A 16,580-nucleotide genomic window follows, 5' to 3' on the forward strand; every position below is an offset into this window, starting at 1 on the left:
TTGTTCGATTATTCGTTTAAAATCTAAAGTCGGAAGTGATGTATGAAATATTTCCTGCTTCATAGAGTAATCGGTTTACTTTTCCTTTATAGATAATAAAAATATAAGCAACTTGAATTAAAAAAAAATGCCCTTTTTAAATTGCTTTTTACTTTTATTTCTAATCGCGACAAAGAGTGAATCATATCCTATTGGTAATTATTAAAACTTTTCTTGATTAATATTGCAAATTTTTTAATTATAGTCTTTAAAAGTATCAATATTTTTTTTTTTACAATTTCCCTAAGTTTTCTTTTTATTATTTAATCAAGTTATTAAAAAAAAATTACGAAGCAATTTTGTTTTATCGTTGATAATTTTTTGTATTTTAAATACGAAATATTTTTTTAACTTAATGATTGCGAAGAAAGATGTAAAATGATAATTGTTTTTTTTGTTTTTTCAGTGCTTATTTTTTAGCCCTTATGAATTTTTTACAATCAGACTTTATGTGAATTTAATAACTTTTTTCATTTAAATATTTTAAAATTGATATTTTTTAGAAACTATTGATTACTTTTAAAAATTGTTTCAAGTTTAAAGAAACACTCAAAATTGCACAAATGAAAACTGCATATTAAATATTTATATTTATATATATATTTATATATATATTAATAGATAGATATAATATTTGCGTTTAGAGATTTTTGAAAATTTTGTAGGGAAATAGTTAATAAAAAACAGCAAAAAAATAAAATGTTCAGAATTTTTCGATCCAAAAGTGGGACCGGGGGGGGGCACTTAGAAATCTGANTATATATATATATATATATATTTATAGATAGATATAATATTTGCGTTTAGAGATTTTTGAAAATTTTGTAGGAAAATACTTAATAAAAAACAGCTAAAATAAAATGTTCAGAATTTTTCGATCCAAAAGTGGGACCGAGGGGGAGGGGCACTTAGAAATCTGATTTCTTTTACCATAAGGGCGTCGTTTGACAAGGTGGTTCATATGTCAGTAACCTCTAAAACTTTTTCATTTTTGAAAAATTTTGTCTTTTTTTCAGGGAGGGGTCATTAGAAACATAAAGGTACCAGTTATGCGTTAAAATTATTAAAATGCTAAATATATGTCAAAAAATGTTTTAAAATTGGCTCTAAAAAATTAAGGAGAAATTTTTGGCAAATTTCAAGATTTCTTTTTTGCAGAAAAGTGAAAACTTTTACTACTTTGATTATTTTATCTCATGATGTTTAGTGACCTACTTTTCAACAAAAAAAAATCAAAAGGATGTTTCTTGTTTTTAGTCTGAAAGAATAAACAGTGAAAAATGCTAAACTGTGAATTTCGCAATATATTTAAGGAAAACAATGAATGATAAAAATAATGTTTGTTTATTTTTGTCAACTCTAAGTAGTTTATGTAATAATAGCATTACTACAATAGTTTATGATGCTTGAAAACACTTAATTTCAACTTCTTTTTTATAGCTTTTCAGCTACATAATTAACGAATTTTAAATACCATACCATATAAATCAACAAGCTGTAATAAATATAATTAACTTAAAGAGTTACAATAAATCTATTTTAAAAATAAACACATTTTTACATAATACATAATTATATAATATCTAAATAGGAATACGACTTTTGTTTCATAAGATTCTAGATGTTATAAGAATAAAAATGTAGCAAGTATTAAGCCAACTTATTAAATTGTTAGATATGCATAGATGCAAAAGTATATTTAGATTCAAATTTTAGGTTTTTTTTTTTTTTTTTTTTAAACAAGGAAATCACAATTCTTACTATTTTTCTTATTCAAAATGTTTTCGAATATAAATCTTTAATACTTATAAGTCTAAATTGAGCACACAAGCCTGTAAATGTATGTAATATCAATAAAGCAATAAAAGTCTTTTCATTGCTATTAACTCAGTGATTTCATTCATTCATTGATTTGTCGGACTTTTTTTTTTTCAAATTTCGATGTAAAAAAAAAAAACATTATTTTTTATTGCTGAAAATTAATATATGTTCTATCCAAAATTCGAAAATGCAAAATATTTTTGTCAGCAGGCAGTTTTTTCGCTCGACCTATTGGTGGTGAAATAAATGATGTCCCAGGCATTGATCTCTTAAAATACATTTTGATAACATTTTTATTAACTTTATCACTCGAACGTGTTTAAGAATCGCATCTATATAAAATAAATCATTAGCATGATAAAATTACATACTTACATGGGTTCAAATAGAATTATAGGGACCAAAAAAAATAATAAAATTCTCGTGTTGTTGTGGTTCACGTATGCCTGTTAAGGCAGAGGGGTACGATTCTTCTTGCTTTCCAGTGGCGCCATCTATGGCCAGGAATTCTACTTCTGCCTCACCCATACGTCACGCCCGTTTATAGGGCGGACCTATTCATACATCCGTCCACAGATCGTAATTTTGACCTTAATAAGAGAACGATCATTCTCCAATTCAGTACCCCCAGAGGTATTGATTTGTCATGGGAGCATGGAGAACTTTACGACTCGAAAGATTTAACGTGCATCAGTCACCATTTTACTTCGTCATGAGTCTTCGACTGGCGGGGTTCGAACCCACGAACTCTTAGACATGGGTCCAGCGCTCTACCGACCAGGCTATCCCGGCCCACGTTCTCGGGTGATACGACAGTATAAAACTGTAGGGAGCCAAAATATTCTTAACTAAAAAGGCTGTTAAAAATTCTATAACTCGCCAACTTCTTCAATTTATGTAATACGTTACGGAAACAAAATATTTTGTTTTAAACTTTGACCATATTTTTTGCCAGCCCGTAAAAAAACTCATTTTAAAAATTTATTGGTTCGATGGAATCATCACAATCTAATAATATTTTTTTTCTTCTCTTTTATTCTTCACTTCATAAGTCACTTCTGCTTCTGACTGCACGTGGATATACTCTGACCCATTCTTATGTCTCAACGGAGAGTGTATCCAGACTCGTTGGATATGCGACGGTCATGAAGACTGCTTGGATGGCAGCGATGAGGCAGGATGTGAAAAGAGAAAATGCCCAAGTAGGCATCAGTTCAGATGCGGCAATGGACAGTGCATCCCTGAGTGGGAAGTGTGCGATGGATTATATGACTGTAGCGACCACACTGATGAAGGTAAGTCTTGCATACTGTACAAATCAGAACATTCGAAATCCATAAGAAAACTAAAAATTATTGTATTTTTAATAACTTCAATTAGACTGTTGTCTCCTGTTGTTTATAGGTAAAGACTGTTTTCAACTTTTTTGAAAATAGATATTTTAACGTGCACAGCTTCTGAGCTACCGTATGGTTTTTAACGATGTTTTTTGAAGCTCTGTCACTAAGGAAAATAAAAATATGTCATAGTTTAAGTCCCTTATACTTGGCCTAAAGGTTTTAAAGTTTTTAGTTAACAATTTTTTTTCATAATCTTATCTTAAATTTAAATCTTCAATATTTTTAAGAATAAGTGTGTCTCCTGATCAAGTGCTGCCTTGTGAACACACATATCTTAAATTACTCTTCGTTTTCTTCTAGAATTGTATTTCTGATTTTCCAAACTAGTATCCCTTTGAGTCATTATGATTGTGCTTAGAACGTTCAGATCCAATCATTAGATCGAAAAATATTCAGCGGCATCCGTTTTTTTGGTGCCTTTTTCCCCTTCATCAAAGATTTGAAAACTATTTAAACTCTGTATGAGATGCACGTCCTAAAATTGAATGGGTTTATAAACGCTTAGCATTTGGAGACCTTCTCTTAGTTAATTCAACAAAAATACGACTTAAATAAATAAACTAATCACGTCGATTTTCTTGCAGTTTTTTTAGGCAAAATTATATTAATTTAAAGGTTTATTTTTAGTGCGTTTTGCTAAATTTTTTAATAGAAATAATTTCTCATCAATAACATGACCGTTTCATGAAAAAGTATGTATTAATTTGGCATATAATACCTTGAGTAACTTAATAAATGTACATTTCAAAGCTTTCATAGTTCATTTAAAAAAAATCATTATTTGAAAATAATTTTTTTTCAACAAAATACATAGCTATTTAACACTATTTTAGCGTATAGTAGAAACTGCAAAAATTGGAGATTGATTTGCAAAGTAGAAAATAAAATCATTCTTACAATCATTAAATCTACTGTTATTAAATCTAAGAAGAATTTTTTGGTTTATTTCCGGTAAATTTACCACCCTCAGCGTACCATAGAACCAGTACTATAGCAATTCGTTATTTTCTAGGTACATTAAATACATGGGCACTAGATGTGACGGTACTGTATCCTTTCTTTTCAGAGCATACTGTTGATTCAATAAGGGCTGACTTAAAAAAAGGAAAAAAAGTATGAATAAAAGTTCGTTTTTCATCCAATGAAATGAATTTAATAGCTCTTCTCTACCTAATGTCACCACTTAGAAGAAATTTTTATTATAATTATGGTTGCGGGAATCAGTTATATATTTTTAATGCTTAATTCCTTTTGTTTATGAAATCACATTTTTTTAAAGAGGCAACAAGTTGTGAAAAAGCCTATTGGCCTGAATCGCACGATGATGATACATCTGAAGATGATCTGATTGAAAATGATAGCGAGGAACAACTCTGGTGTGATGAGGAAGTTTTCATTAAATGCGAAAATAAGTGTATTTTGAAAGCTTTCAAGTGTGATGGCGAAGCTGATTGTGGGGATTTAGCTGATGAAAATAATTGTAGTAAGCATTATTAACTTACTTTATTATTTTCATTAACTTAATATAATTTATTAATCAATTTAAATAATTCATTTTCATTAATTTAATTTAATTTATTTATATTTATTAATTTAATTTAATTTATTCATATTTATTAATTTACTGATTTTATTATTAAATTTATTCATTTTATTATTAATTTATTCATTTCAAAATGAATTATTTTTCTTGTTTTGTATAGGCACCTTGCTGAAGTTTGTTTTCCGATTAGAAACAAATATTTAAATGAAAGAAAAATGAGTAATTTTATAGTGCAATGTTCATTTTATTATTCCTGCTAAATATACATCGTATAATCCTTTTAAAATTGCTTATTCCTTACTTCAATAAAGATGTTTTTTAAACTTATTTGACTTTATTTTTAAATCAAATTTGGACTTTTTTTTCTCTCGTTAAATTTATAAATTAGATTTTTATGCTAAATGAATGCATTTAACATTTTTATAATAAGTTGATATACTAATTAAAACTGTCTAACAAATAGAAATTAAACTCAAATTTTTTATAATAATTTTTCTAAATAAATAAAAATTGCTACAATGAACAATAATTTTACACTGTTAGCATTTTCAAAAAACGTTAAATAAAAATTTATTTAATTGTTATTTTACCATTGACTCAACCAAAACACTTAAGTAGCCATAAATGGTATTCAAACTTGTAACTGTGAGAAAACCCTCTTATAGCCGGTTTTCACTGAATACGGTGAAACAAAGAGAGCTTTATTCGTAGAAATTAGGACAGTGAATGCCAAATAATTTGTTAATGATAAGTGCGTGGTAAGTTCCTTATGGAGTCACTTTGCTCCTTTCTACCGAAAAAGCTAACCAGTCAATTTCATGTTTGAATCCCAATTTTAACACCATAATTTGTCCTCTATTCCGTCAACACTCGATAAGTTTCCAGTGCTATATATTTTTCAATTGGTGACCCTGGACTATTGAAAGATGAAACTCTTATTAATTAAGATTTTCCTTTGAGAGTACATTTATATTAATAAATACGTATTATTTTTTGTTATTTTATTTCATAATAGTAAAAAAAAACTTTCAATTCTAAGTTACACAATATTTTACATCATTTTAAAGAATGTAATTCTACATGGCAAACTGGAAAATTGAGTGAAATCGTTAGAATAGTTCTTGAGAAATCGATATTTAAAGAAAATTTCGTTACTTAAGATCATGAAATTTAAAATTTTGAAAAATCTTAATTCACTATTGATTAAGATTTTTTTTTTTTGAGAATACATTAATATCATTTATGTTAAGTAAATCTGCTGGCAATCCGGTACATCGACGTTCGGATGATCGGCTCTCAACTGAAATAAAAAAATATTTTGCATGGTCTTTATTTTCAGCAAAAGAAGAGTGTAGGGGCGTCTATTGTGGGAGCAATTGGTGCATCTCCAACCTCAGGAAATGTGATGGAATAAGGGATTGCTTAAATGGCGAAGATGAAACCGAGTGTGAACACCACAAATGCGATATAAAGACTCAAATGAAATGTGATAATTCTCGCTGCATCAATAAAAATTCCATATGTGATGGCATTCACGACTGCTCCGATGGAACTGATGAAATAAACTGCATGATAAAGTATTCGAAAGTTAAATGTAAGTATAATTGGTGTTCTTCACGCAATTGAAAAAACAGCCTCACTATAAAATTAGAGAAGAATGGATTGACATTCATTATCTTTCATGAATCTTAAAATAAAATTTTATAGAATTGATAAAGCAAGACTTATTTTAACANTGTGTAATTCATAAAAACTATAAATTTGATAAAAATTGTAAATTTAAATTCATTGCCATATGAACCATACGTTACTATATTATATATATATATGTATATATTAGCCATCCTTTTTTTGCATTTAGCAGCTTATCCAACAATATAACTGTTTCTGTTCAAAATAGTTCTCAAACTAAAATATAGATGTCAGCACAAACTGACGTGATTAGTAAATGTTTATTTTTATGTTTTACGTAGCTTTAGCTCTCCATGCATCTATGTCTTACTAAAGTTGTGTTAATTTAAACCGGCATGGTAATTCCAAATTGATTGTTTCCCCGAGAATGAATCAATGTATGAAAATGACAATTTCGAAATTTTTGATTACATTGATTTTTTTTATAACTCGGTAGTGTTAGATATATCTCTGATCCAATTGAAAATATTAAGTATTTTCATTATTTATTATTTTTTGTGTGAATTCTATACTGTTAGAAAGTTTGGAAGAATTTGATATTATTATAAAGTGTAAGATTTAGCCATACTTTTTAAGAAATAAGGAAAATAAAATAATTTTTCTTAATTCTAACACGTGCTTTGTTTATTTTAAGGTTTAGTACTTTTACTTATGTTCGATACTAGTTCAAAGTTTAAGGAAAAAGTACTAAGTAAAAAACGATAATTCGGAAAATTCATGGATTTAGAAAAAAGAAATTGTTTGTTTTATTCTCAATTGTTAAGTTTTTTTCCCCTCCGATTTTACAATAGTTTCGAACAATGTTTTTCATATTTAAAATAAGCTTCTAAAATAGGTTTTTTAGAGAATTATTAATATTATTGGTTATTAATATTTCTCTATATGATGACTATTCCAGAATTGTTTATTTTACGGAATATATATTTTTTAAATGATTTTTTATTAGTTTTTTTAATTTTTTTTAAAGTTTTTTTTAGATTTTACCAAAAATATTCATAATACGGAATATTACATAATGTCCTTATGCCAATACGAAACGAACTCACGAATGTATTTAATATTGTTATCATATAACTGTTAATAATACAACAAATTCGACAACATATATCTTCAATAGCAACAAAACTATATTTATGTCAATAATTTGGAATTCATACAAATGCCAATTGTGTGGAATACAAAAGTATCAATTATATCTTGACCAGATCGTAGTATAAGGTTTCTCGTTAGCCATGCGAGCATCGGAATTTTTTTAGATAGCAAAAAATATATAAAGAAACTGTAGATAAATTTAAACGTACATTACCGCTTTTGTTGTTTCAGTAAAGATCTTGTTTTCACTTTAAGGAGAGCATTTTAAATAATGTGCAGAATATCTAGATAATTTGCAGATTACATAGGCAAGTTGAGAAAGGAAACAATTTTCTGGCACTTTAATTGATCACCTTAGCTAATCTCTCTGTACATCAGCTAGATAATCTATAGAATAACTGATTTCTAACTAAGGGCCGGGAATTACTGAACACCTTGAGCATATATAGAGGAAGATTAAATACAAATGTAAATAAACACGTAAGAACAGATAGAGTACACCTGCAGAATGCTTAAACATTGTTGGGTTACTAATTTGAATTGTGCACTTTACCTAGTGATGGCTATTTGACTAAATGAATGGATTCTTGCTAAATTGTATTAAATAGTGTATATATATATATATANTATATATATATATTGAGAAGGAATTATCGTTTTAACACACGTTACAATTTTTGAACAATCTTAGAATTTAAGAGGAAGAAAAATGGTATTTTGTTGCTGAAATAATTCATAAGGAAAGAAAATGCTTAAATACTGGCAAAATTATTTTGAGGATTGATAAATAAATAAAAAAATACATGCTTTCATTTTTTTTTTTGAAAAACAATTGTCCGTTTTCGTACTCTACTTATTTTGTAAATGCATCAAAGCACAAAATTGTTCTCTCTGAAAATAATTCACACAATATTATAATTAAACTTGTATTCTCACTTCTATTTGTAAATATCTAGGCTCAAATTCAGGGAAATAAAAAAGAAATTGTGGTTCTTCGAAATTGGGGTGTTGCATTTGACTCAGTTAGCATCATGAATGTCCAAAATTGGCTCTTTTGGTTGGAATTTTTTTAATTACTAGAAGGCTCCGATCGCCAACACCCGTAATTAATTATCATTCATCATTGTTTATTTCTTCTTGAATGCCTGTATTTTACACATAAGCAAACGTTTTCCTTTTGTAAAAATTTCACAATAAATGTTGAGATTTATATCTGGCAACACGCAATCTCTACTTTTTTCTTTTGTTTTGTTACTTTTGATTAACATTTATTTGTACGAAAGTTCATAAAACAAACAGATCAAGGGAAAAAAAATTCAATGGATAAATAGTCACTATTTAAAGCAAAAAAGCTGAAAAAAATCGCAAAAAAGCATTCGAATTTACAATGACCTTCAAGCAAATGGAAATTTCTGAAAACCCTCGCTTTAAAGTTATAATACAAATTGATCCTATCTGCACATTAAATTTCAGCACTGTAATTGCACTTCAACGGATCGACAAACGTGTTTCTTATTACTAAAAGTTTAACAGTTAATAATTTTAAAACCAACAATCGAATCATATTTTTTTTTACTTCATGGAACTCCGTGCACATGTTTTTACATTCTTAGCATTTTCACGTTTTTATGTCTTATAGTTTTTGCTGTGCAAAACAAAATGTAACGTTAAGTTGAGCACCCAAAACAGCGGCGTTGACCCTCACTACAGTGAAAGCTCAATGAATAATCACTTATGTGTAACGACTTCCTCTATTTGCAACTAAATTTAGGAGGAGCGAAACGTTTTCCATAGACTTTATGTCGAAGAAAACCTTTAGGAGCGACCATCAAATCCTCCCCCAGCGAGCGAGCAAACCTCTGAACCAAAAGCGGAAAGGGTCAGGCATGGAAACACCAAAAAATATCGAAATAAAAAATATTAACAAAACAAATAAGTAGATTAAAGTGTATTCTAAATATTTGTGTCTTATTTAGAGAGCTCTTCTTGACGGTAGAGCTCATGTTGCAGTCAGAGTGTTCTGAAGACGATGCTACCTTATCATTTACTTTTAGAGTTAAAAAAGAGTTAAAAGTTAAATTAGAAGAAAAAAATATTTCAGAAAATACGAGCATCTCAGACAAACAAACTTGTTCTCATCTTTTAAAGCTAACTAATTTTTATGATATAAAGTTAAATACAAACTTAAACAAAAAAGCATACTTGTTTATTTATTTAAAATAGATTCATCATTCGCAAATTTGTTTTTAATATTAAGTTAACGCATAATTATATTTATACATATTATATAAATTATGTTTACACATAATTATCTTGAATGAATTACAATTATATCTTGAAGGAAACGAGATAGCGGACACTTTGGCTAAAGCTGTTGCTTGCGAGGCATCTGTACCGTCGGCACCCCTCACCTTTTTGGAAATCTTACACAAGAACAAGACCACTTGAAATGTCCCCCTAAAGCACCGATGGTATCAGTGTTCTGGCGGCTCCCTGGACCAAGGCTTTAATAGTCAGGAACAAACTATTCTTGCCAGCTTTCGAACAGGTTGGTCACCTTAAATCAATGAAATTTTCGGAAGGATCCAAGAACTTTGAAATTTGTACAAACTGTTCTTCAGACCAGGCTTTGCCTCACCACATCCTCGCGTGCCTCGGGCTCACCAAACAGGATTTAGCAGATGATCCATTGACGGTGTTGGATTTTTTGAGGGTGTATAACGTCATGGACCTGGTCTAGCACTGCTGGCTAATAGGGGTGTGCAACAACAACAAAACATAATTATATATAAATTTGTTTTTGCGCATAATTTTTATAGACACTCAATTTTATTCATAGAATCGTCTTTTCATGAGGCCAAAAGAAGCGGCCTTTCCGCACCAACAAAATGACACTGACTAAATTTAAAATCATGTACTTTCGATAACAATTTCGAAGACAATGGTGGTAACCTCTAAGAACGACCAACCTCCATCAACAACCATTTTATTGCAAAATGGAGAGAGGTCATTTCCGTGAGGTTTAACTTTATACTAAAAATCTCGAACATTGTGATCACCTTATAACTTATACATTTATCTCCCTCTAGCTGAAAACCATTGCAGTGGTTTTTACTGTGACAACCAACAGTGCATTCCGGAGTATCTCAGATGTGACGGAGAAGTTAACTGTTTGGATGCGAGTGATGAATTCGGTTGCGGCTCACACGAATGCGATGAAAAATCCCAAATAAGATGCGATAAAAATGTCTGCAAGCAAAGAATACTTGTCTGTGATGGAAAAGAAGATTGTTTCGATGGGAAAGACGAAGAAAACTGTAAAAATATTTTGTATAAATAATAAATATATTTAAATTATATAGGCTTCAGATTCGTTCTTGTGAAATATTTTATAACCGATATCTCCATATAAGTTATTTCTCTATATCTGTGCATTTTTCTTCTTCTACTTCTTCACCGAAGAAAAAATATCATAATGGTTTTCCATTGATGAACCAATATGAATGTGATGATTACAATCTTGAATTTCCATCAGAAACTATCATACAGCTTGATGGGACCGTCAAACCTGTTTGACATCCCAAGTTAGGAATTGGCACCTTTTCATGTTGTACCAACGTAGCATACCCATCATAGTATGATGGATTTTTATATTGGACCAACAACAGTCATCACGATCCATCATAATTTATTGGTTACCATTATAATTTTCCATCGCAAATCATCATGCTTTTTGTTGGGACCATGAAAACTGCCCAACACTCCTATATTGAAATTGATCCAGCTTCATGTTGAGTGAATCACGCTCTCTCCGCTTAGGTTTAATAAACTGCCTTCTTTCACTTCAAACACTGGATCTTTTTTTTTAATAACTGGCGTTGAACATCCGACCCAATTTTTGGGTTTATGACTACTAATGTTCAACTTTGTAGCCTTGTAATTTTGAACCCAATCCAGAAGGCAAGGTAATTTCTGGATCAAGTATTGGGAGAAATTTGTCATCGTGGGCGACTTTTTGATGGAATGAACCCTCATTTGCGTTACATGGAGAGGAAGATCACGAGAACCTCCCACGGTTAGCATGATGGCAAAAGGGACTCTAACCCATGATCCTTCTTCCACTGAGGATATTTCATGTCAGCACTGTGGTCGGTACAAGCCGAATGCGGATTCGTATCGACCAGCCATTGTTGAGATTTGAACCCGGTTCACCTCATAGGTAGGCAAACGCTCTATGATCCTATTAACTGCTCACCAAAGAAAGAGTAGAGTATTTTTTTCACCTTCACCGCACAACCATATCATCTTAGTAGTCATAGTAGTGCTCTGGAACTGGCACATGGGTTTTCGTTCTTTTCCTTTCCATGTGGCGCAATTTATGCGGGTTTGTTTTATCAAAAAGTCCTCCACGAAGGCAAATTTCTTCCAATATTTGATTTAGGATTTTCATTTTTTTCATCATATTTTACTCAAAAAAAAAATTTATTTGCTTCCTTAAAACCATTTTTTATTCTTAATCATTAATGAAATCATAAGAAATGATAATTTAATAGAAATTTCAAAAATTCGCTATCGATGGAGTACAGCCACCTAAAGTACGGTCACTATTGATTCCCCCTTTACTTGAATCAATGATATTTTGTCGATTTTCTTAGAAAAGACATTTTTAATACATTTATTTTGAAAGCTTTCATATTTAAAATACAAGTTGAATGCAGATTTTAAAATACAATTGTATTATTAAATCATTACTTCCGTTTTATAAATTTCAGAACAAGAAGCGAAATTTAAAAATATTTACTTTTTAAAAGAGCACACATATTTAAAAAAATTTCAAAGCTTAAGCTTTAAAACTTTTTTTAAACTTTTAGTTTTCAAAATACTTAGATACTTAAAATTTGGAGCAGGTGAATCTACATTAGATCTAATTGAACGAATCTAGAATTGACGCATTCGATAAACTTCCGCAGTATACTATGTCCGATAATTCTCGTTCGAATTTAAATTTCATTATCGTTTTGAACTTTTTCCTATTTTCTTATCTTTTTTTAGGACACGGTCATTTGTTTTGGGACTTACTTCCAAAAATTCCTCCTTCTTGAACGGTGGATCATAAGCAATTAATGACCAAGTTATAAGTCAGTGTTGGTGAAAATCAACGACACTTTTTTAAATGCGAAAATTAAAGATTGGTTAATTTTCACACTAAAAGATGTATCAGTAATTAGATTAATTTAGAAATTTTACAATCGTGTGAAAGTTTTTCAAACTGGTTTGCTTTTAAATGTGATTTATTTGTATTCCTTTCCTCAATTTGATCATTTCTTATTTTAGTAAATAATTGTTGTTTTGATAATATTAGTTGGCAGGAAATTGAATTCTTTTGGATACTATTTGTGCTCCCACGTCCGCTGCCCTCGTTANCTTTTGTATCTTATGTATTTTATGCATTTTTTGTATTTTATGTTCTTTAATGTTTTTTTTACTTGGTTTTTAATAAACATTTACCCGTATGCCCTCAATTGGGGCAGGTCGGGGTAAATATTTCATTTACGTTCCTCATTATCACTTTACATGATACTGTTGCTCGAGGCTAATTCATGATAGTCTAAATTTACAACAATCAAATAATTTTCTCCCGCACTTATCCCTTTCAAGGAGTCGAATATTTCCTTTTTCCATACATTACAAACTTCCTTTTTAATTGGCTCTATATATATTGATATTAAGTTTTCCAAATAAAGTCCCGCAGTAGACTCATCGTTAAGACACGGTTCCCAGCAGATCACCGAAGTCAAGCATCACTGGCTACGGGCAGTGTGCGGGTGGGTGACCACTTGGATTAGTCTGAGCAGGGACCGAGGGTGTGCGGTATTAGTCCTCGTTAAACTTTTCTACCGTAACTGGTCTACAGTGCTCGACTTCGGTGCAGGTCGTCGGGCTACCAAAGCGAGGGTGCCATCCCCTCCGCAGAGGATCAAAATTGCGATGGCATGTCTTCGGATCCTCCTCAGGGATGCTTCCCTGACCGTCGTCAATAGCCCATTGTGCAGCTCTAGTGCGACGTAAATTAATTACATCAACAACAATAAACTAAAAAAACTAAACTCAGTGGTGCAATAGGCCATTGAGTGTCAACGCCTACTCTGCCCATCCCAGTTTTCTTGACCTTAGACTTTGGGGTGCAAGATGTTCCCTATAGGTGGTTAGCTGAACGAGGAATCCCCAAGTCCCAGAAAATGCTTGGAACTTATTTCATAGACTTACTAAAGGGGTGGCAGGCTGTGGAAACTTTGCCCACCTCCGAGGATCCCTTAGGAAAATTTTTAATATGTTTGGCGTAAAACGTAAAGTAGAATATCTCCATTAGTTTTAACCTATAGTTCAATTTCACTATACACTTTAGCTACTACCGTTTGGCAAAATACTACTATATGCACTAACAAAATTTACCATACGTATAGGCAGAAATTTGCCAAACGCACATGTAAAAATGATGAAATATTTTTGAATTATATTAGCACGTTTGAATTATGAATTATATTAGCACAATTTGCATTATTCTGTTACATCTGTGAGAGATTTATATAATTTGTTTCAAAGTTCTTGAATTCATTTCATTCCAAAATCAAGTTGTTTATCAGACTAAGTTTAAAGTTTCTAAATAGTGCCGTCAAAACTAGTAGAATATTGATGAATTTAAAAAAAAAATATATTGAAATCAACCAAGTCGAAAATTCGAAAAAAAAGGATGACTGAACAAGACAATTATTAAAGAAGGAGTATTTTTGCCCGGATAAACCTTTTGGTAAAAAAGAGCATTGTATCGAAAAAAGTTCAAAATAATTGTCTATATATTTCTATATTTCAAACAAACAATACTTTTGCTGCTTCTGTTCTAATATCACAAAATATTTTTGATTTTCTACTATCGAAATGTCTTAGATATTTTTCTTGCTTATTATTTTTCTACAAAATTCTAAATTTCATAATCTTAAGTAACGAATTTTAAAAGTAATGCTTCGTTGAAATTCGCTTTCTCAAGGACTAGTCAAGCGATTTCACTCAATCTTCTATTTTGCCAAGCAAAATTGCATTCTTTAAAATGATAGAAAAAAATTGTGTAACTCAGAATTAAAAGGTTTTTAGACTATTATTAAAAAAAATAATAAAAGATAATAAATATTTATTGAAAACTATTTTTCGCAGGCAATTGTATAGGGATAAACAAATTTTATAATTGTGTGCAAATTTTTTTAATTCGTTTAAATGTTTAAGAGATATGGTAAAATACGCAAAAAATAAAGCTAATAATAAAGGATCTAAACTTTGGATCTAAACCGCTATACTTCGGGAGCCTGAAATTATTACTTTTTGATTATTATAAACAGGTTTTAAACTAGAATCATTAAAATATAATTCAAATTTAACAATTTACAACCAGCTATTTTTCTTATGTTTTTTCCCTTCATTTCTAACGTTTCTGGAGTGTTGACATTTATTTTGGCTATAGAATATTTTAAGCAGGCGTATCATAATTCTTTTACTCCAAGACATTTAATGCTTAATAAAAATATTTAAATCTATCAATAACATTTTTTAATATTATATTTTCCTGCAGAGATTTTTTTCATCATATTTTACTCAAAAAAAAAATTTTTTTTTAATTATTTGTTTCCTTAAAACCATTTTTTCTTCTTAATCATTAAAAAAATCATAAGAAGTGATAATTTAATTGAAATTACAAAAATTCGCTATCGATGGTCTACAACCACCTAAAGTACGGCCACCATTGATTACCCCTTTACTTGAATCAATGATACTTTGTCATTTTTTTTAGAAAAGACATTTTTAATACATTTATTTTAAAAGCTTTCATATTTAAAACACAAGTTGAATGCAGATTTTAAAATACAATTGTATTATTAAATCATTACTTCCGTTATAAATTGCAGAATAAGAAGCGAAATTTAAAAATATTTGCTTTTTAAAAGAGCACGAGCACATATTTTTAAAAAAATTTCAAAGCTCAAGTTTTAAAACTTTTTTAAACTTTTAGTTTTAAAAATACTTATACAATTCAACTTTAGAGCAGGTGAATCTACATTAGATCTAATTGGATCACTTATGGCAACGTTACTTTTAAAAAGTAATGAGTAAAAGTACAAGTATTCTTAAAAACATAACGAGTAAAAAGTAAAAAGCTCTTATTTTAAAAAGTAGCGAGTAAAAAGTACAAGTAAAAGTACAAGTACTAAACAAAAAAAGTAACGATTTAAAAGTACATTTCTTGGAAATCGAAAATTCAAAGTAAAATAAAAATTTATTGAATAATATTCTTATGTTCTTTAATGTTTTCGCAAAATTGTTGTTATTTATTTAATTATTTTTAATTTTGAAGGTTATGGGCATTAATTTATTTTTAAATTCGGAAGAATATTATAATATAATTTTTTAATATAATCGTATAATGTAATTTTAAAATCAAATATAATTTTAATATCAAACTTTTTATGGATTTGCACGAAAAAGAAATTTTATCTATTGAATTTAATTTTTAGTTTATTATTTTTATTTATTTAAATTACCATTGATTTAAAATTGTTTTACTCTATAGAAACGCGATTTAAAAGCACAAACATAAACAAAGCAAACACGGGGTTTCAGATAGCTTTGTGATCTTGGAGCTAGTAAAAAATATTTGAATGTGCAGTATAAGTTGAAACAGAACAGTCTACAGTTTTATTTGTAACAATGGCTAATGCTGAAGTTATGCGAGAAAATTATTTTCCGAACATTTCTGCCTAACGGAATAATTAAAATTTGTAAACGAATTATAATATCAGCTGCTAAATTAATACCTTCGAGTTTTCAAAAGTTAAAATAGTAATTATAATAGTTTTCAATAGCACAAATAGTTCTGAAGTTCTTAGAGATTTGACTGGGCGTTGTTTGACAAGGTCGGGCATAAGCATAATTTTAGTAAAAAATGT

General features: G+C 29.6%; 1 protein-coding gene across 1 annotated transcript; it reads left to right on the forward strand.

The window, feature by feature from the left end:
- Positions 1–72: 72 nt before the first annotated feature.
- Positions 73–10,946, forward strand: LOC107451780 (very low-density lipoprotein receptor). Its single transcript, XM_043053705.2, has 5 exons — positions 73–194; positions 2,913–3,155; positions 4,540–4,743; positions 6,143–6,397; positions 10,677–10,946. The coding sequence occupies exons 1-5, from the start codon at positions 128–130 to the stop codon at positions 10,925–10,927; spliced, it is 1,020 nt and encodes a 339-aa protein (XP_042909639.1). The 5' UTR covers positions 73–127; the 3' UTR covers positions 10,928–10,946.
- The last annotated feature ends 5,634 nt before the right edge of the window (positions 10,947–16,580 follow it).

Source organism: Parasteatoda tepidariorum, chromosome 10, assembly GCF_043381705.1.
Source record: "Parasteatoda tepidariorum isolate YZ-2023 chromosome 10, CAS_Ptep_4.0, whole genome shotgun sequence".
Taxonomy (NCBI): Eukaryota; Metazoa; Arthropoda; class Arachnida; order Araneae; family Theridiidae; genus Parasteatoda; species Parasteatoda tepidariorum.

Coding starts and splice junctions, on each gene's coding strand:
- LOC107451780 (XM_043053705.2), top strand. CDS start 128: ATGCCCTTTTTAAATTGCTTTTTACTTTTATTTCTAATCGCGACAAAG. Junction 3,156..4,539: donor TAGCGACCACACTGATGAAG/GTAAGTCTTGCA, acceptor ATTTTTTTAAAG/AGGCAACAAGTTGTGAAAAA. Junction 4,744..6,142: donor AGCTGATGAAAATAATTGTA/GTAAGCATTATT, acceptor CTTTATTTTCAG/CAAAAGAAGAGTGTAGGGGC.